The following is a 20,469-nucleotide window of genomic DNA, read 5'->3' on the forward strand; positions in this document are numbered from 1 at the left end:
AGAGGAAGGGGATGAAGAAAGCTAGTTGATCGGCACAGTTAAATAATGAGAAGCCTGGTGGAAATTTAATGTCATTACAGTTTCCAAGGAGATGACGCCGGAGCTATCGAATTTTGCAGAGAAGCTGAGAAGACATGGCATAATGATAACGGATACTGCAACAACTCTGCTCTGCCACGACATGACCCGACGAAGGAAAGCATAATGATTTTGGAAAAATTATTTCCAAAACCAGGGGGGCATGTGTTATCACCAGATTTTGGACAAATCCAGAGGTGGGCCGTAAGAGAGATGGGCTTGGAAGACTACACGTGGAAGATATGCGAGCGGCCTTGCACGGAGAATTTGGGCTAGTTTGCCCGTGTATCTTTAATTATAGTAGATTATGTTCTAGATCAAGATTAGAGTTTGTATCGTGCACGGTGGGATATTCCCACGTTAGAAAGTCCCCTGGACTATAAATATGTATCTAGGGTTTATGGAATAAACAACAACTCACGTTCAACCCAAAACAAACCAATCTCGGTGCATCGCCAACTCCTTCATCTCGAGGGTTTCAATCAGGTAGCGACATGCTGCCTAGATCGCATCTTGCGATCTAGGCAGCACAAGCTCCACGTTGTTCATGCGTTGCTCGTGCTTGAAGCGTCTTTGATGGCGAGCAACGTAGTTATCATAGATGTGTTAGGGTTAGCATAGTTCTTCGTATAACATGCTTACGTAGTGCAACCCTTGCATGTCTAGCCGCCCTCACGCCTATCTCGGGTGTGGGGCGGCACCTGCTTGTTCATCATCTAGTAGATCTGATCCGTTACGATTGCTCCTTGTTCGCAAGGATTAGTTTAATATACTGCAATAGTTAGGCCTTACAAAGGGGGAGGATCCAGCGGCACGTAGGGTGGCGTTCGCAAGTCCTAAACAGGATGTTCCGAGGATCAACGTCATGTTGGTTTTTAGGCCTTGTTTAGGATCGGCTTATGAGCACCGTGCGTGGCCGCGAGGCCCAACCTGGAGTAGGATGATCCGATTATGCGGTGAAAACCCTAAATCGTCGTAGATCTCATTAGCTATATCTTGATCAAGCGGGATCACCAAGTATTCGTGCACCCCGTACGAATCATGGGTGGATCGGCTCTTTGAGCCGATTCACGGGATAACTCGAGAGCCGATCGAGGCTCGTATTTAATGTTTACGTGTATGCCATGCGAGGAACTAAGCGAGGCATCCCCATCACCTTCCTGACCAGGTATAGGTCAGGTGGCACGCCCTTGCACTTCGCATCGCCGCGTGTGACCAGAAGAGCATTGCGGGCCGTCGCTCGGAGGGGTCTCAGCCAGCCGCAGCTCTAGGCTCCTCCCGGCTCTACTAGTGTTGACAGGCCGCTGCCCGCCGGTGGGTTTTGGCAGTCAACACATATATAGAGTACGCCTCAGAGAGTAACACTATGCATGAAGATCGATCTTCATGCATAGTGCTTCTTAATTTGCGATCTTATGCAATTACATGTGTGTTATATTATATGCACCAACTTGCTATGCATCATCTTGATCTTCATGTACTACCTAAACCAAAATGTGTTTCTGGTGCATCGACGCGATATGAAACAAACCGATATCCCTAAACCCCTCCAAAAACCCTAAAACTTCAATTCTCTGCTGCGGCAGAGATTCGGGCAAATTCCCTGCCGCGGGTGGGAATCTTTGGTACCGGTTCGTATTACCAACCGGTACCAAAGCTCCTTGGCCCTGAGTTCTCCTGGTGGCCCACGTGGAGGCCCCTTTTATACCGGTTCGTAAGCAACCGGTACGAAAGGGGGGGGCCTTTAGTGTCGGATAATTTATACCGGTTGCTCAACCGGTACGAATGTCCCTCTGGAACCGGTATTGATGAGAGGTTTTCTACTAGTGGTAGCTAGCTAGCTAGCAAGTACTTGGTGTCATTTCTACTTGTACGTGACGCTGGACTGATTTGATTTGGTAGGCTTATCACGCCTCACACACCCGGAGCTCGCAGATTTTTTTTTAAGCATCAGATCCTTCTTTATTAATCAACAAAGTTTTAGAGGTACAAGAAGAGGGTCAGGGGTGATTCCAAACAAGACATAACGTCCTGGTTCAAGATTTACAACACTTTTAGCAAGATTATGGGTCTCTGTATTCATCTTTCTTTTCTCATGAATTACTATTAAACTATGAAAGGTGCGTCTTCTTTCTTCAATCTCCTTTAGAATAGTGGCATACGACGAAAGGCTGCCTTCATTGATCTCTCGGGAGACCCGTATGTGGCCAACCGAGCTCGCAGATAAACTCCCACAGTATAAGGACGCCCAAACACACTGGGCCGGCCCATTTAGGCCCATCTAGGTTCCAGCCTGGACCGTATGGCGACGCGACATCCATGCCCGTTTGGCAGTAGAAGAGAGAAAGTAGACAATGGAGGCAAGGAAAAGCGACAGCCGGCAGGCAACAGGGATTGCTCATGCCGAACATGGTTTCCCTCATTTTCTTCCTTGTTGGATTCGATGTGCTAATTGTAAGCCTGAGTTTAGTTGACATTCCTTTATGTTAAAGCATCTCTAGTCGCATCCCTCAAATCGCCCCCGCAAAAGCTTTTTGGAGCATGTCGGATATTTTACCGTCCACATACAACCACACATTTCAAAGGTCATTTTAACCTCGGGCGATCCAAAAAGGTGTCCGGCGTCCCGAGTCCATCCCTGCTTAACAAGGGACGCTGCGGACGTGCCAGACAGACAGAAAAGCGAGGCGGTGAGTGGCGGGCCCGATGTGTCACTGTGACACGAACGCCGTGCAACCGTCGCCTACATCTCGACGAAAGTAAATGGCGCGCAGAGACGGCGCAGTTCCCCATAGGCGAAGTGACATGTCTCATCGCGCCTAGCTCTCTTGTGCCGACGTTAATGCGCGCCACCACTCCCTCACATCCCTCTGGTGTGTAAAAAGGGGTGCTTGCGCATCGCCCCTCACACAAACCCTATTGCCTCAATCCCCAACCCTAGCCGCCACCATCTCAGGAGTCGAGGTCGCGGGACGATCCATGGCTGGTCGAGGATCTGGCCGCCGCGGCCGTGCTGGAGCAGCAAGGCATGCACCCGGTCGCTTTAGGTTGGTCCGTCATCGTCTTCTGAGGAGGAGTGGAAGTTTGAGTTCATCACCGTCCTCAGTGATGACCCACTCGGCATCCAGAGGCTGCCGGCCGCGCTGCTGATGCGGGAGGTTGGTTGTGGCTTCTGCCGGTGGCCGGTGGATATGTTCTTCGACGGGCACGGCACGAAGCGGAGGTGTCCCCCAAACGTTCAATCCAAGTGAAAGTATTGGCCAAAAAGAGATGCCGTTAGAGCTACACCATCGTATGGACATGTATGGACATGCCCTGAGTGAAATTAATGAGTCTTGAATAAAATTAATAGGAATTTTCTTTAAGAGAAAATTGTGAAGTCTAATGTTAAACAAAAAACCCAAGTGAAAGTCTTGGCCAAAAATAAAATAAATGCAAAAAAGAATTGGAAACAAAGCCAAAGATCAGAAAATACAAGCCCAGAGGAGAGAGGACCACGGGCCACAACTCCGTCAAAAACCACGACCACCGGCCATCTTCTACGGTTTGCCTTCTGAAAAGGGTTTTAGCTTTCTAGATGTAGTCTTTTTGTCAAAAACAAGAACCTAATTTTATTTTTTGCACAGCTCAGAAATAAATTGCGTTTTTCACGAAATTTGAAACCCGTAAACAAATTTAGATCGGAGAAGTTTATTTTGGACGAATGTAAAATTTGTTTTGGAAAGGAAGCGGCATTTTTTAGTTGTTTTCCTAATTTACCTATATATACATTCGAGTGCAGAGTTTTTTTGTGACTACTCCGGTACACTTAGTTGCTTATGTAGGTCCCATCTCACGGACAGGTTTGACCAAATACACTGGCTTCTTCAGCGACGGCGTGGGTTTGCCACGTGCGCGATTTTGTTGACATTTTCGTCCCGGGTGACGGCGGTCAAAACTGTCCACCTAAATACGTATCAACAATTCTCCATGCATGGCTTCTTCTAGAAACATGGAACAATGACCTTGACTGGAAACTAATTTAGGCAGGAGAAATTTATTTTGTAACGAACTGTGCCGTGCAAGAAAGGGAAGTTTCTGCCATGTAGTTGCTTTCAGGCCAGTCATCAGATCAATTTGACCATTTCTTTTCTCATGTCATGGTCAATTGCCCATCACACGTGATTCATGATATCATGTCCAGCTAATTATGTACACAAAAAAGTAGCGGATCCCTACAGAGCTTGAAAATATGATTTATATTGCGCCCGTGTTAATTTTATACTTTCCCATACTCAGATTTGAAGCTTGAATAAATATTATCCCAGATTTTCATAATAATCAATTTTTATTAGGTTCAGCAACATAAAACTAGAAACTAATGCAAAGTATACAGTTGCCATTTATTTTCAAAAAATATAGGAAATCATATTTCACTTCACAAAATTATAGTTCGCAAACTAGGAAGACCGTTCAAATACCACACATGAGTCACGGGACATGCGAGTTTGATGTATCCCATTTGATATCTTCGTATCTAAGAATCCACAAAATCTACTCCGCATTTTTGGCAAAATCTTTCGTCTTCGTTCTCAGCTCCGCTCGCTCGAGAATTGCCACAAGCGCAAATTCCACTTTTTATGGGTCCAAAGATTCTTTCGCAAAACAATCCATCTTTTTCTCGTTTATTGGTTTTATAATGAAAAGTAGAGGGCCTTGTGACTTCTCCAACGACTTCTCCATTAGGTAGGTTTTTGTTAGCCCAAGCATTTATTTGTTGAGGAGAAACGAGTTCAATTTGAAGTTGTTGATGTTTATATTTGTACATAGAGATGATTTGTATGAACTTATAAATTCTTGTCGAGAATTAGGTTGTATTCTGGGCTAAACGGAAATATAAAAAATGTTGCTCGAATAGGCATTACAAATCTTTTTTAGTCTTTGCATTTGTCTTTTTGTGTGCAAGTAATTAAAAATAAGAGCATAATCGATGGCAATTTAAATGTATGTACTAGACATCCATATGTACATGTATGACTAAGCTAAAGAAAAATGAAGTGAGAAAAAGAACTTCTCCAATTTTTGAGAAACCTGGCTACATGGAGCTCAGGCTCCAGTTGAATTTTCGGGAAACCAATGTCCCTTTCAACAGTTGGGGTTCAAATCAAGACGCAATCTCATTCTTTAGGATTCCAATAAATGGAGAAGCAAAGAAAATGACAAGAGAGATACATCAGTGTCAACCCCAAAGGGCAGCACTTCTTTCACGGACAAAAATAATATACAAGCTTTATTCCCAACAAGATATTTTGTCTAGCTAAAGCACAAAATAAAGGAACGAAAAAAAGAAAGGGAAGAATGAGGCCCCAAAAATACAGAGGGGAAGAAATTAAGTGAGCTCCTAAACTTACATCCATCCAATGTACATCAACTGTCATCTCCTAAACAAAAACCAGACTCCTCATGTACAGTTAAACCCTAATTAACGTCACTAGCTCATCACTAACACTTGTAATGCAAGCAGAACCTTCATTTTTGCCACCTGATGATATATTTACAGGAGATCTGCTATGGTATTATGCTATGGAAACTGATCACCTTTAGAATGTGATTTAGTCAGCATGGAAGACCTTTGCTGCTGACGCGGACGAGCTTGGCGTCACGGCGTGCCGAGATGCCCACGCTCGTGGACCGCACCGAGAACTGGCGCAGGATCATGCCCAGCTCCGCCTCCGGATCATCATCCTTCGCCATGTGCTGCAACCACTGGATCTTGTTGTGGTAGGTCGGGAAGAACCACGTCTTCACCACCGACAGGGTGAAGTAGGGGATGAGCGCTGCGACCGAGACCAGCAGGGTCACTACCCAGTAGGACGGCGCGCCACCCAGCGCCTCCGAGAACACCATGAAGAACGTGGTCGAGAACGACGGCGTGATTGCACCGTATGCCAGGAGGAAGACATACCACAGGAAGATGCCGGCCCAGATGCAGATGTGCTGAATGAGGGTGAAGTAGTTCACCGTGATCGCCATCTGCATGTTGACGGCCCAAACGATACATGTATAGGCGGTGGCACCGAGGGTCGAGAGGTCTATGACCTGGCCGTTGCTGCGGAACGCTTGGTACTTGAGCGACGCGATGGTGAGGAAGAAGATGATCACGGCGCTGCCAACGCCATGCAACATCCATCCAAGGAGCCTCGACCACCGGAAGAGCAGGTTCTGAGGACCCTCCTGGTAGAGCATTGGGTACTGCATTGCATTTCCAGGTCGAAACAGTCAGAAATGTATTCTATTTTCCATTCACTATTAGCTTCCGGAAATTAATGATGTATGTACGTACCTTGAGACAAAACCGAGCGGAAACATCTTGATCAAACACGCCCATGGCGATCACAGGTAACGACGTGAAAAGGACATTGTAGAGCGACATTGACCAGTCGTTGTAGAAAGTTTGGCCAGAAAATGAAGTATAGCACTCATAGAGGAACAGGGTCACGCCGAACGCAATGTTCTTATAGAAGAAGAAGCATACCTATTGATCCATTAAACCAAGACAATCAGCCAAACTGCATGGTTCATAAATAAGTAGAGTAACACAAAATGCCAATGATTGTATGCATACCATTGACGAGATCCTGCTATAGCACCAATGCCCATGGACAAGTAGCAGACGCTCAAGGAAGCGGAACTGTGCGATCGAAACATCGCTCGCCATGACAGCCTGCATCCCTTCAGCACCGCTGATTCCTACCCCAATATCTGCCTCCTGAATCATGCCTACGTCATTTGCACCGTCGCCAATTGCCAGCGTAACTTTATGTGTGCCGGCTTTGACTAACCTAGTGACCTACAACAGAAATGACAATACCAGTTTAGAAACAAAACTTTACTAGTGTTGGCTTTGACTAGCCTAGTTTATTTCCTGGATGTAAAGAATGCAATTCTGAGGCATGCTTACAAGAGCCTTCTGCTTTGGAGAAGAGCGACAGCAAATGACTGAATTGCACCCGATCGCAAGATCAAGGAACATGCCCTTGGTATCGTCTTTGAGGGCATATGTAAGCGATTTACCATCGACGATCAAAGCAAATGATTCACTAGCAGATGCGTTTATGAGCTGCTTTCCTTCATTTATTTGCTGTACAACGCTATCCTTTGATGCCTGCAATATATTTAGAAAATTCAGCAGTGTTAATATTCCAAATAGACACAGTGTTTGATCAATATACAGACTAACACAGCATGCACAAAATGAGATCATGATCATGATCCGTGTACTACATAGAGACTTGGTTTTGCTTGTAATAAAAGCTTCCATTTTCAAAAAAAAAAAAAGATAGACTAGTTAATTATAATCAGGAATGCTTTTTCTACCTTTGTAATGGCTGCTCTGTCACCACCTTTCTCCAAGGCAATGATATCTGGTGTATCCAGTGTGATTGTAATTTGTTTCATCCCTTGTCTGAGTAGACTGCATGCATATCTGTGAAAAGGAGCATTTAAGATTTTTAGATTCATAAAGTTGAAAATATTGCTATAAGCATCAAAACTTCTAGGACAGATTGTATACCCGATGTTGATGGCAGTCTCCATCTTGTCACCCGTCAGCACCCATATCTTGATGCCAGCTTGGGCAAGTTTGTCGATGCATTCTGGTACCCCCTTTTGTAGTTTATCCTCAACAGCTGTAGCACCAAGAAGAATCAGACCCCTCTCTAGCGAATCTGCAGCCTCTTCAATTAGCTCGTCTCGATCAGCACTGACAGAATTCTTAGCTGCAGTGAACTTCTTGTCGAATTTAGTGTATTCCGCATCACCGAGTTGACGGTATGCAAGAACTAGTGTTCTCAGACCAGCATCAGCGTATTCATTTATGTGCTTCTGCGTCGATTCTCTGTAACTACTCTCGGAGCTCGATAGCCTCTCAAACATTATACTGCGCATGTTGAGCACAAGTCAAGATATAGCCATCATAAAGGTAAAGAGAGAATAGATGTATCAGATTTGATAGTAGTACTAACCTGTCAGCACCTTTACTAAAGAGAAATGTCTTCCCCTCCTCGTCCTTAACTATTACCGACATCCGCTTCCGAGTACTGTTGAACTCAAGGACATGCAAGACCTTATAGAATCTGCCAAATATGGTAAAAAAAAGTTAGTGTTACAGCTAGGTCATTCCTGAAATTTGACAGTGATAAAACTGAAGCTCAAACCCATATACCTGTCAACTTGTTGTCCAGACAAGCGATCCAATTCATGCAGAGAAACACCCGGCTGCGTCCTCTGGTAAAATGTGAAACCGAGTTCCCGTGCCGCGACAACAAAAGCAGCCTCATCAGGAGACTCTGCTTCATAGGAAACCTTCCCTGATACTTCGTCGACTTCCGGGATACACGTGTGGCAGACGGCCAACAACCGGAAGAACATCTCGATCACACCGGAGCTTTCCTGGTTCACCCATTCACCATCCATGATACGCTCATCCGCAAAGTTAAATCCTTTGACCACAGACCTACCCTCTGGCTGATCAACGGCAATCTCCATATCGGCAATCAAGGGGGAACCTTTTTTCTTCGCCATGGCTCTCTCGACCTCGGTGATCCCACGCCCGTATGCCGTACCAGCAATAGAGCACTTGATGAACTCCATGGAGTTGCAAGTCAGGGTCCCAGTCTTATCTGTGAGTATGGTGTGTACTTGACCCAGTTCCTCATTCAAGTTGGACGTCCTAGCGCGAGCCGGCGTGTCGCTCTCCTCGTGGTACATTAGGATGTCACTGTTGATGAACATTGCCTGCAGCAGCTTGACGAGCTCGATGGAGATGTACAACGATATAGGGATGAAGTACCCGTAAAGGATCATGGCCGTGAACAGATGCAGCACCGCCGATGTAGCCGCCCTTTTAGGATCGAAGACGACGGTGGTGTCATCCGGCCTAAGGTACCACCTCTTCATGACCCTGCCATCATCTCGCAGATCATCTTTTGTCGCAATGCCAAAGAAAACCGAGCCGATGACCGAGATGAGGACGAGCGAAGACAGGAGCAGGTAGATGGCCCCATCCATCTTCTTCTCTATCTTGCTCCTCTTTGATGGGACACTGGTAGCATTCTGCATGACCTTGGTGTCGTGGCCCGTGAAGACCACCGCGCCGTACACGTACTCGGTGTTGCGGAGCTTGGAGTCCCTGAGCAGGAGCTGGGTCGGCGAGAGCGGATACTGCTGGTCTTCAATTTCTATGTTCCCTACAAATGAGTAGAGCTGCGCATTCGGGTCCTCGCACTTTATCACGGCCCCAAAACCAGCGAAACTCTCGTCGTCCTGCAGGTGGGAGGTCACGCCGAGGGCCTGCTTGAGCTTGAGGTTGGTCTCACCGTCGAGGTTCATCGTCTCGACGTAGCAGATGGCGTCGTCGTAGCTGGAGGAGAGCAGGACGAGGTCGGCAGGGAAGAACTCGTCCTTCTCGACCTTGACGACGTCGCCGACTCGGAGCCTCGTCCATTTGGTCTGGGCAAAGGCGCCATCCTGGAAGACCTTTGCCTTCCTGTTGTTCACCTCAATATCCTGAATAGAGAAAGCAACAGGCAGTGTTTGTAAGCTTAGAGAAAGCAGTAGAAGAAACAGCAAATATTTTTTAGTGAATTGGTCAGAGCAGAAGTAAAATAGGCAGGGTAGTGGGATTGCACAAAATTGGCAGATAAATTTTAGAAAGGTAGGTGTGCCAAATGGGGCCGAATTATTAGCATATAAATTGTTCTTGTGAGGAGTTGATGTGCCAACTAAATTGGACCACACATAAGTATCTAAACATTCTACAAATATAATTTGGTTCACCAACCCTGCCTTCAGATTTGCTCAAATGGGTTTAATTGGTCAGGCTACCTAGCTGGATTGAATGGAATATATTTTTAAATGGTTATAATTCGAGGAGGAATGATGCCACGGCTGCCTGAGTTGACTGAAGAAGCAGATTCAGATCCAAGAATGGAAATTGGGGGGAGAGAGAGGGAGAATGGCACTATACAGACCTGCTGCTTCCTCCTCCAGTCCTCGATGGCCTCCTTGACCATGGTGGCCACGAGCACCAGCACGAGCGGCGCCACGGCCGTGGAGCCCCGGAAGGGCGCGATGGGGGAGTAGGAGAGCAGGGCGGTGATGAGGAAGTAGATGTTGGCCACCCGCCGGAACTGCTCGAAGAGGGACTTGGGGAGGAAGGTCACGGCGCTGTACTTGGTGGTGGAGATCTTGTTGGACCGGTAGTACCCGGCGGCGGCGGCGGCCGCCGCCGCCGCAGGGTCGTTGGTGTGCACGACGCGGGAGAACCCGGGCCCGCCGATCCGGGAGCCCTCGTCGTCCACCGCGCTGTGCCGGCGCGCGCAGGCCGCGTAGGTGTAGAGCTTGCTCATGATCATCTTCCGCTTCCGGCGTCGGCTCCCCCGGCCGCCCTCTGCGTCGCCGCCCATTTCGACTCTGCTCTGCTGGCGGCAAGGAGGAAGGCAAGAACCTTTCTTGCTAGCTAGCTAGGTAGGTAGATGGTAGAGGGAGCTACGGAGGGTGAAGCTAGCTGCAGTAGCGCGTGGATGGCTGGGTATGTGCAAGATTTGGGCGGCAATGGCGATTTGGCCGAGAAAGAAGGAAATCAATGGAATGAATGAATGAATCAAGAAAGGGGCCGGCCGGAGGAAGAAGAAGAAGAGGAAAGCCACTAATGGCGAACAGCTAGCTTAGCTGGAGAAATCCAAGCGGAATCAGAGGCAATTTATGAGCGTGTTTGTCTGGGGAGCAGGCCAACACGGTGGAGGGAGACCAAGACTTGATCAATCAGCCAACAACAAACTGAGAAAGAAAATGGACGCGGCGGGGAAGAAATGGAAATGGAAATGGAAATGGAAATGGAAATTGAGAATGAAAAGTTAGGCTGCTGTTTGGGAAAGTCCGCCGGCCAAGCGGGACCGGCCTGAATCAATCTTGCGGCAGGTGGAAGAAGGTGAAGAAGAAGAAAGTGCTTTGGTCTTCCAGCTGCTTGATTTAATCTTTTAATTTCTTCTGGAAGATTGGTTTTAGTTTTGGGAGCACATGAGCGGAAAGAGATGCCACTCACTCTCAGTCGCCGTCGTAGACTTTTCGGTAGTAGTATTTGCAAGGAACTTGCCAGGTAGCTTGGTGACTCTGAGGCTGCATTGAAATTCGTGGGGAAGAAAATAATTTCGAGTCTAGTAGCAGAAGCTTCCTTTTGTCTGTTGGGATTTCGGAAATAGTAGTAACAAATTTGTACTATACATTTACATGTATTTATTTACATATTAAGACGCTTCGTGTCTTGATAAATTTGCGACAGTTAACATGGAACGGAGGATCGTAGGATGGTTTTGCCAACCTTGTTGATTTCTTCGTGGTAATAATTAGCGCATCAGAAAAGGAAATTAGCATAGCGGGCAAGCCATAAGCAGCAGGTTCCACCCAAGATTAGAAAGAACAAAGCTTCAGAAGATCACCGCGTGAGGCGTCGTCTTCTTCTGGACGAATCGATCATTGGCCTCGTGCTATATTGTAAATCTATTTTTAGCACATCTTTAATAATAGACTTTAAAGAGATTTAAATAGAGTCTTAATATTCTAGAATTCTAACAAAAACTGAAGTCCATAGCTAATATCTAAAAGAAAGATAGTCTTGCTATTCCGATTTTAACTACGAATTAAAATATTATCATACTACTAAAATATGGTTAAAACTTGGTTTAATTGGGATTAAATAAAAGAACTACAATACTTATAAAATGACTTAGAATAATTGTAAGATCCTTCTAAATATTTTTCAAACACTTCTAGAATATTTATAATTGGGTCTCCTTATCTCGCACTTGCCTTCTTTTTTTTGCGAGAAATCCACCGATCAATTAATAATCATCAACATAACGGGAGCGGTGTTTTGGAACATGGGTGCATATGCTCCCTATTTTAAAATGTATTTTACATACATTTTAAATTTTAAAACAATTGAAACTAAAAGCTCGCACGTACATCTTCATGTGCTACGTGCTCACAAAGTCGTTTCATAAAAAATCAACTTATCATGTGACGTGTGCAAAAAAGACAAAATTCAGTGCTAAAAATAATGCTTTTCACAAGATAAACTTTCTCTTTTTTATATAGATCACACAAAATATTAGTTTTTCGTGAAACTTGACGAACGCACATATATTATGGAGATGTACATGTATAATTTTTTGTCCAAAGTTTTCGGCATTTCGAAATATAATTTTTTGGTAGAGGGAGCATACGCACCCGGGAGCCGAATTGAATTTCCGTCAACATTAGTACAAATAACCCAAAAAGTAAAGAAAATTACAAATTGGTACTCATACCACCTAGCGACGACTACAAACACTAGCACGAGCCAAAGGCGCGCCGCTGTCCTCGCCCCTCCATCGTAGGAGTCAGGCAAAACTTGTCGTAGTAGAGCTTGTTGTAGTAGACGGACGGAAAATCGTCGTGCTAATTAAGGTCCTAAAGGACCAGCGCACCAGAGCAGCAACCATCGCCAATGATGACAACCGTACATCGGAAAATCGGAAAAGACTATCATGAAACTACAGCAACAAACACGAAAACCGACCAGATCCCAGGAGATCCGACGGGCACACAACTCCACACACCCTCCGTCAACGCTAGATGCACCACCGGAGCGAGGATAGGACGGGGAGGACCTTATTCTAACTTCAGAATGTAGCCGTCGCCTCACCATCCCAAAAAAGAGACTGAAAAACAAACTAAATTAAGAACGAAAACTCCCCGCCGGCGAGGGATCGTTGTCCGCCACACCTCCAAAATCCCAAGGCCACCGGAGACGGCGCGGATCGGTGATATCGCCGGCAAGAAGAATGGAACCCTAGATGGTTTTTGTGCTTTTTACCGCCGCTTCCTGGGTTTCCTTCGCATGTACTGGTTCGTTCAGTGCAAAGCCGCACTTGCCTTCTTCTTGTCTGGTCACAAGCGACTCTTGGCAACATGTGTTGACTTCCTAGCTCGCGCGGAGAGGGAGCGCATGTGCGGGTTGGAGACGAACACAAACTCCCCTCATGGTTGTTCATGAATTTTATTTTTACTATGACTTTCTTTTTTTGCGAAAGTTATTTTTACTATGACTATTCCTGTATAACTCGGGCTTCGTTATTGTATTGCTTCTTTGAGGGGGAAAAAAGTCTACAACAAGACGTCCAACCGAAGCACAAGAAAGAGACTATGTGGATTTTCCCCCTCGCTCCACTTGATGAAATTCAAAACAGACGAGCGTTGAGGCGGCGTGGCCACCAGGTTAGTACACACCTTCTAGAAGCCAGTTAGGCCTCTTTAGATTAATTAGCTAATTAATCTTTAGTTGGTGATCACTCCAGTCAATTACTAGCAAGATATCTTGTGTTCAGTGGCGGAGCTTGCCAAGGAATTATGGGGAGCAAAACACAAAATATCTATATCTGGGTGGCAAAATGCTAAAAAAATTCTCTTTTAAGCATTGTAATTTTTTTCCTTCAGTAATTCTTAAAAAGTTGGGGGTGGTGGCCCCCCTGAATTGTACATAGCTCCGCCTCTGCTTGTGTTGATAATCTTAATTTACGGCTGATAAGATAAAGTAATATATCAAATGAAGTTTTATAAATTAGATTATTCACTGCACAAAATCAAAATAAATTAGAGAGATGAAGGTAGACATTGCGATCACATGATTGCTTCTCTCTCCTCCCGCCTCAGAATTAGTCCTTCGGTTCACGTGGAGAAAATGGCAAAAAGGAAACAAGCACAATTCGAAAATTTGCAAAAGAATCACTAGACAGTCCTCTAAGTTTTTCAAAAAGAACACTCGTTGGCCCGCTATCACCTGACATTGCACGTTTCTAACAGGTGCAGGTTGGAAGCAGACACTACTCCTTCCTTTGTATTTACTTCGTCTTCTGAGTTGCAAAAGTCAAACTTTGTCGGAAATTCAATTCAGCTCCTGTCGTTGCCTAATCGACGGTACCCCGGAGGAGGGATCCTCATGAGGGGGAGAAGAAGTAGGGGCCATAGGGCGGAGTGCACACGGGACGGTGGTACGCGATTTACCCAGCTTCGGAACACCTGCACGATGACAGGGCCTACTCGCTGCATGTCCGGAATTATCTGGGCGCTTTCGCGTTGTTACAATGAGTTGTGGTTGTGCCTCTAGGGCTCCCGGGATCCGGCTTATAAAGGCGCACGGATCTAGGGTTTACATGGAGAGGCCTAGCCGGATTACAGACAGCCTAGCTACGGTACAATATCTTGCCGTGCACGTCACGGATCCGCCTTCCATATACGTCGTACTGGATTCGGGTTCCTCATGGGCCTCCGTGGATCCGGGTTACTCCTGATGTCGGTACGGATCCGGCTTACTGATCCTGGGCCGGACTTCTTCCTTCATGATCAACGACAAGCTCGGGCCGCCCGATGGGCCACATGCCTCATCACCATCTGTGGGCCACCCGGGCTTGCCGGATCTAGGCACTGTCGATGGTACACCCATGAAGTATACCCACAACAGTAGCCCCCAGAGTTCTCCGAGTTTCACCTGCTGTTTCCGCCTTGCTAATCCATCATGACCTCCGGCAAATGTTGGTAACGCGGAGAAACATGAAGAACTCCAACTTCGCATTTTCTTCTTTTTCCAACTTAGAGCCGGAAAATGCTCCCATCCTGCGGGACTTCATCCGTCGACGTTCCAAAGAACATTTCCGGGTTACTCCCTGCTTACGAATGAGAGCCAACTTATCCTCACGCAATTACCCGGAATCTTAAAAGACTCAAACGGTTCCGCCAGTTCTGGCGCCATTTTCGCGCGATTTGTGCGGTAACTTATCTCTAGCCATTTTTACTGTTTGGGTTTGGGACACGTGTCACACATCCAACGGCGCGACGCTTGCGTTCCGACCACAGGATGCGGAGCACGAATCTTGTCCCTCAGCCTATAAATATCCGCCGTCGACCCTTTTACCCCTCATTCACCCCCCTTCTCACCTCTCTGCCGAGCGCCGCCCGTGAGCTCTTCCTCCGCCGTGCCGGAACCCGCCGGAATAGTCGCCGGAGCATCGCCGGAGCGAGCCCACCACCGCAGTGTTCTTCGTGTTCTTAACTCCGGCGAGCCACCGCGCGGAAAACTCGTCGCCGGCAACTCCGACCACCGCATACGCCATTACGGTAAGTCTTCGAGCTTCTCTTTCGCGCCGTAGTTGGTAGGGGTGAACTTTGGGGAAGATGACGTTGGATCCGACTAAAGAGCGCTTTCCGCCAAAACCTTTTCTTCAGATGTCTTCAACGACTCCGCCTCCGACCTCGGAACCTATCATGGCGACCCCAATCTCCTCCGCCCCTCCTCCCTTTGTTCCAGTCAGGCTGGACCCTTCAAAGGATTCCGGCAAGGAGGCTGAGGGGACCTCTGCTCACCCGGAGATAGCCTCCGGGGCGGGTCAAACGGAGCACCAGGCGGAAGAGGTTGCCAAAAAGTCGAAAGCTCGCAAGCGAGACTCCGAAGCTAAGGGAAAATGGTGGCCCTGCACCACCACCGAGATGGAGCTGAAGAACCTCGAGGCGGAGGGCTTCCTGCAACCCGGAAGCTGGAGGTCAGTTCCAGATGAACTAGCTCCAGCTCCGAGGGACGACGAGATGGTGCTGACGAAGGCACTGGTGGAGCGCGGTTTTTCCTTTCCGCCTTCGGACTTCTTCCTGGAGATTCTGAAGACGTATGGGCTCCAACCCCACAACATATCTCCGAATAGCGTGCTTGCCATCAGCAACCATGTCACCCTCTGCGAAGGCCATCTCCGGGTAACCCCCGAGCTCTCTCTGTTCCAATATTTCTTTACTGTCAAGAAGGAGAAGATCCGGCAGACTTCCGAGTTGGCAACTTGCGGATCCATCACCTTCATACTCCGCCCGGGTCGCGTCTACCCCCCCACCGACCGCCACGAATCCGCGAGGTACTGGTCCGGGGGTTTCTTCTACTTGAAGGACGTCTCTGACCCCGCGAGCGAAAAGAAGCTGCCGCCTTTCAAGAACTGCCCCGCCACCGAGATTCCGGCATGGTCGCACTGCCCCCACCTTTCCGAATCGCCCCAGCTCACACGCGCCGTCAGGCGGATCTGTAAGCTGACGGAAGAGGGGCTGACGGGGAAGGACTTAACCCTTTCCTGGTTCACCAAGCGGATCCAACCGCTCCAACAGAGGGACCGCCTGATGTTCCAATACACAGGGCGCGACGACGCAATGCGCGCTACAAAAGATAATCTTTCCGCCGACGCCATCGACAAGAGAATCCGGCTCCTCATCAAAATCCCACGTGAACTTCACGTTCACGTGTGTAATAAAGACATTCATACGAATGATTCCGGAACCGCGGTACGTCGTCTCGACTTTAATCTTTTGTTTCTCTTCGCATCTACTTTTTTGTCTAAGTGTTTAACTTTGCATTAGCTCGAGGCGCTTGAAGAAAGCGAACTCGGAATTCTCCTCCGGGTTCCTTCCACCGGTAACACGGATCCGGATGCCGCATCGGAGGCGGAAGCTCCTGAAGCCCCACGCCCTGCTAAGAGGAAGAAGCCGGCTCCTTCCAGCCCCCATGCGAAACGCCCCCGCGAAGTGCTTAGCACTGCGGCTACCCGGAAAGCGGAGGCGGAAAAGAAGCGCCTCTCGCTGATTAACACCAGCAACAAGGGGCAGCCTGCCATCCAGCATTTCTTCAAGCCTTCCGGGTAAGCTCCTATTTCCGAGATCCAAGTTCTGGTTTCACGCTCAAACTTACTTTTATGTTTTTTCTGAAGCTCCGGAAGCCAGCCCCCCAAGGCCCCAAGGGTCCCAAAGAAGAGAGCCAGGCCATCTCCGGATTACTCCTGAGGTTGAAGTTCCGCCCAAGGCTTCATCTGCCAGCAAGCCGGATCCGAAAGACGTCATCGACCTTGATGACCTTCCTGAGGATCCCGCCCACCATGGTGACTCCGCCAAGGGGACCTCCTCACCCGTTCCTCCGCCAGAGCAGCCAAGCTCCGCTTTCGCGGGGCCCACTAGAGAAGAGCAGGAGCAAAAAGTTAAGCTCCTCCAAGTTACCAACGCGACTCGAGTCAACCTCCAACCAACTCCGTCCCTCCAAAAGCTTACCCTTGCACAACGTCACGCGGAGGTTTCCGTCATGCTGAACAAGGTGTGGGGAAAGCCGGACGAGGAGATGCGAGAGCTCGCGAACCTGGAGGACAGCCTGAAGGATTTTTTCGCCAAGCACAAGGAAGTGCGGCAGGTAATACTAGCCCCCAAGCATTGGGTGATATAGTTCCGTGTAACATGTATTAGCCGATGCTTTCCCAAAATGTACTTTTAGGCGGAATTTTAAAATTTTTATCCCAAGACTGAATTCTTCGCTAGCCCCCAAGATTTTAATATCCGACTAACTCCTTGCTGCTTCACAGACCACGCGGAAATTGCACGAAGATCTACGCGTGCACGTGCTGGAGCAAATCACGGAGATCGAGGGGCTGCGCCAGAACGCGGAAAATAGCCAAAAGGCTATCCAGCTGCTTGAGACCCGCCTTCAAGGTACGAGATCCGGGTTTTTACTTTTTGTGCTGACATAGTTGCCCAGGATGCATAATATGTGCAACTTTCTGCCTTCAGAAGAAACTGCCAAGCACTCCTCGCTTGATGAGCTATCCGCCAAGGTCAAGGTGCTTGAGGCGGAGAACGAATCCCTCAAAACCTTCATCCAAGAATCCTCCAACAAGGAGACTCAGGCGAGGAAAGAGCTCTCCGAGAAGCATACCCGCGACCTGGCGGAGCTGAATGAAAAACTGGAGAAAAGCCAGGGCCGCGTGCTTTCCGTGATATCCAAGAACAGAGTTCTGGAAGCGGAGGCGGAGGCCATTGACAAACTTATCTTCCGTAAGCGTTTTTTCCGCGTCGTGCTCCGACCATCTTGTATGCTTTTCTGTAACGGAACTGAACCTCCTTCTTCCACAGCAAGCCTCGACTTTGAGTGGTCAAAAGAGTCAAACCTGAAGAGGACGGAGGCATACGATGAAGCGCGGATTTCAATCGACGCGTTATTCAAAGCCTGTCGCGGAATTGCCAAGACTCTGTCTCTGAAGAAGGCCAAAACCACGATCATCGACACGATGACCAAACTTATGCAACAGGTGCCGGATTTCATCAGGGACTGGCAAAAATCTTCAGCACGCGGAGCCGCCTCCCTAGTCCTGGCCACCTGCAAGGCTCACTTCCCCTCACTCAACTTGGCGGATGTTGCACGCGGAGCCCCCAAGGATTCCGATATGGGTGCCCTCCTCGCGGAAACCGAAGGCTACGAGCAGTTGTTTGTCAGGCGAGTGGATCACTCGTTCTGGTATAACAAGCACGATCTGCCCGAAGGATTTTCCGATGCAGAGGAGGAAGCAGGTGAGCCGGAGTATTATGGGGAAGGATTCGAGTCAAGCGGCGAGCATTCCGGAGGAAACTCTGGTGACGACTTCGAAGCCGGATCTGGTGACAGCGACGACGGCTCCACCTACCAGCAATCTGAAGAGGAGGACTCCGAGTAGAGTTCCTGTTTTAAACAATGAAACAATTTGCATCATTTTGGCCCCGGAGTGGGTTTGTAATAATTCTTAAGTAGCTAGGGACGAAACGATTATGCATGGGGCGGAAACACTTATCCTGCTATCCGTTAATGTTATGTGCATGTTTCGTTTTTATGTCGGAAAGCAAGTGCTGATTTCGTTGTTTTCCGGCTTGCCCGCTTGACCTTCCGCGAGCCGGAAGACCTTAGCCGGAAACACTCGCCAGCGGCGACGAAGCCCAATGGCAATCCGTCAATAACCGCGGAAACAAGCCCCCAAGCATAGGTGCCGGAAATCGCTACTAGGAATCCACGAGTTCGCAACAAACAACAACTTAATCAGAAAACTTAAGCTCACGTCCTAAAGGACGATTTTTGAAAATCACAACCTTTATACACGCCTAGGCGGAAAAATCCAGCTCTGCGGTTTTAGTCGGAAAACATACACGATCTAATAATGAACAATTAAAGGAGGTAAAAGACTCAGAGAGTGAACCATAAGCTTTATTTCATTGATCATGTATAACTATTACAGAGTTTGTAACTCGGATAAAATATATGCTAAGTGTAGAAAGGACGTAGCTGTGCGATATTCCAAGGGCGATCTGTTTCATCGTAGATGTCATCCGGATCCTCACGCTTGCGTTTCCGGTGCCAGTTAGCAGGTCTATCCCTCAGCTCGCGGAAATCAACAAGGTAGTACGACCTGTTATGGAGCACTTTGCTAACGACGAAGGGTCCTTCCCATGGAGATTGCAGCTTATGGTCTTTCACCTGTCGAAGGCGGAGGACCAGGTCTCCTGCCATGAAGGAGCGTTTCCGAACTCGACGACTGTGATAACGTCGGAGCTTCTGCTGGTAGATGGCGGAGCGCTGGTCAGCTAAGTTCCGAGCTTCCTCGATCAGGTCCACAGATAGCTGTCTGGCCTCGTCAGCTGTTTCTTCATTGTAGGCGGAAACTCGCGGTGAGTCGTGGATGATGTCGGAGGGAAGCACGGCTTCGGATCCGTATACCAGGAAAAAAGGGGTAAACCCTGTTGATCTGTTAGGTGTAGTTCGTAAACTCCACAGGACAGCTTCCAACTCATCAGCCCAAGCTCCTGCTGCTCGTCGCAGCGGTTCTTCAAGGCGTGGTTTAATTCCTGATAATATTATGCCGTTAGCCCTTTCAACCTGACCATTGGATTGTGGGTGAGCCACAGATGCAAGGTCTAGCCGTATCCCCATCGTTTCACAATAATCCCTCAACTCTCCTTGAGTGAAGTTTGTGCCATTATCTGTGATTATGCTGTGTGGGATGCCGAATATCATCACGAGGCTGCAGACGAATTTTAGTGCCGTAGCACCATCGGCTTTTCTCACTAGCTTAGCCTCGATCCATTTGCTGAACTTGTCAACAGCGACCAGGAGGTATTCAAAACCGCCAGGAGATGATCTTTTTAATTTACCAACCATATCGAGCCCCCAGACCGCAAATGGCCAGGTGATAGGTATGGTCTTCAGCTCTTGGGCTGGAGCGTTTGGTTGAGTAGCGTAGTACTGACAACCTCGGCAGGTCTTGACTATTTTGTCAGCGTCTTCTTTAGGCTGTGAGCCGATAGAAACCTAACCGAAAAGCTTTTGCAACGAGCGATCTGGGGGCGGCATGATGCCCGCAGTCCCCTGCGTGGATCTCTCTGAGGATTTCAATGCCATCTTGATTGGAGACGCATTTGAGAAATACCCCTGCTGCACTTTGTTTGTAGAGCTGTCCATCAACAATTGTGTAGGATCTTGCTCGTCTGACGATCTGTCTTGCG

The 20,469-nt window shown here is 48.0% G+C and overlaps 1 protein-coding gene across 1 annotated transcript; it reads right to left on the bottom strand.

The window, feature by feature from the left end:
- Positions 1-5,326: 5,326 nt before the first annotated feature.
- LOC124708031 (putative phospholipid-transporting ATPase 9) lies at positions 5,327-11,086 on the bottom strand. Its single transcript, XM_047239722.1, has 9 exons — positions 10,089-11,086; positions 8,282-9,624; positions 8,082-8,192; positions 7,631-7,996; positions 7,435-7,543; positions 7,019-7,222; positions 6,683-6,907; positions 6,401-6,592; positions 5,327-6,309 (listed from the first exon to the last, which is right to left on the bottom strand). Exons 1-9 carry the CDS (start codon positions 10,521-10,523, stop codon positions 5,674-5,676), a joined length of 3,621 nt encoding a protein of 1,206 aa, XP_047095678.1. The 5' UTR covers positions 10,524-11,086; the 3' UTR covers positions 5,327-5,673.
- Between the last annotated feature and the right edge of the window lie 9,383 nt (positions 11,087-20,469).

Source organism: Lolium rigidum, chromosome 4 (genome assembly GCF_022539505.1).
Source record: "Lolium rigidum isolate FL_2022 chromosome 4, APGP_CSIRO_Lrig_0.1, whole genome shotgun sequence".
Classification (NCBI taxonomy): Eukaryota; Viridiplantae; Streptophyta; class Magnoliopsida; order Poales; family Poaceae; genus Lolium; species Lolium rigidum.

Bases quoted from the DNA above. Each gene is read 5' to 3' on its own strand.
- LOC124708031 (XM_047239722.1), bottom strand. From the start codon at position 10,523: ATGGGCGGCGACGCAGAGGGCGGCCGGGGGAGCCGACGCCGGAAGCGG. The intron at 8,193-8,281 runs GTATATGGGTTT...CATATTTGGCAG, and splicing joins TCTGGACAACAAGTTGACAG to ATTCTATAAGGTCTTGCATG. The intron at 7,223-7,434 runs GTAGAAAAAGCA...AATATATTGCAG, and splicing joins ACAGAGCAGCCATTACAAAG to GCATCAAAGGATAGCGTTGT.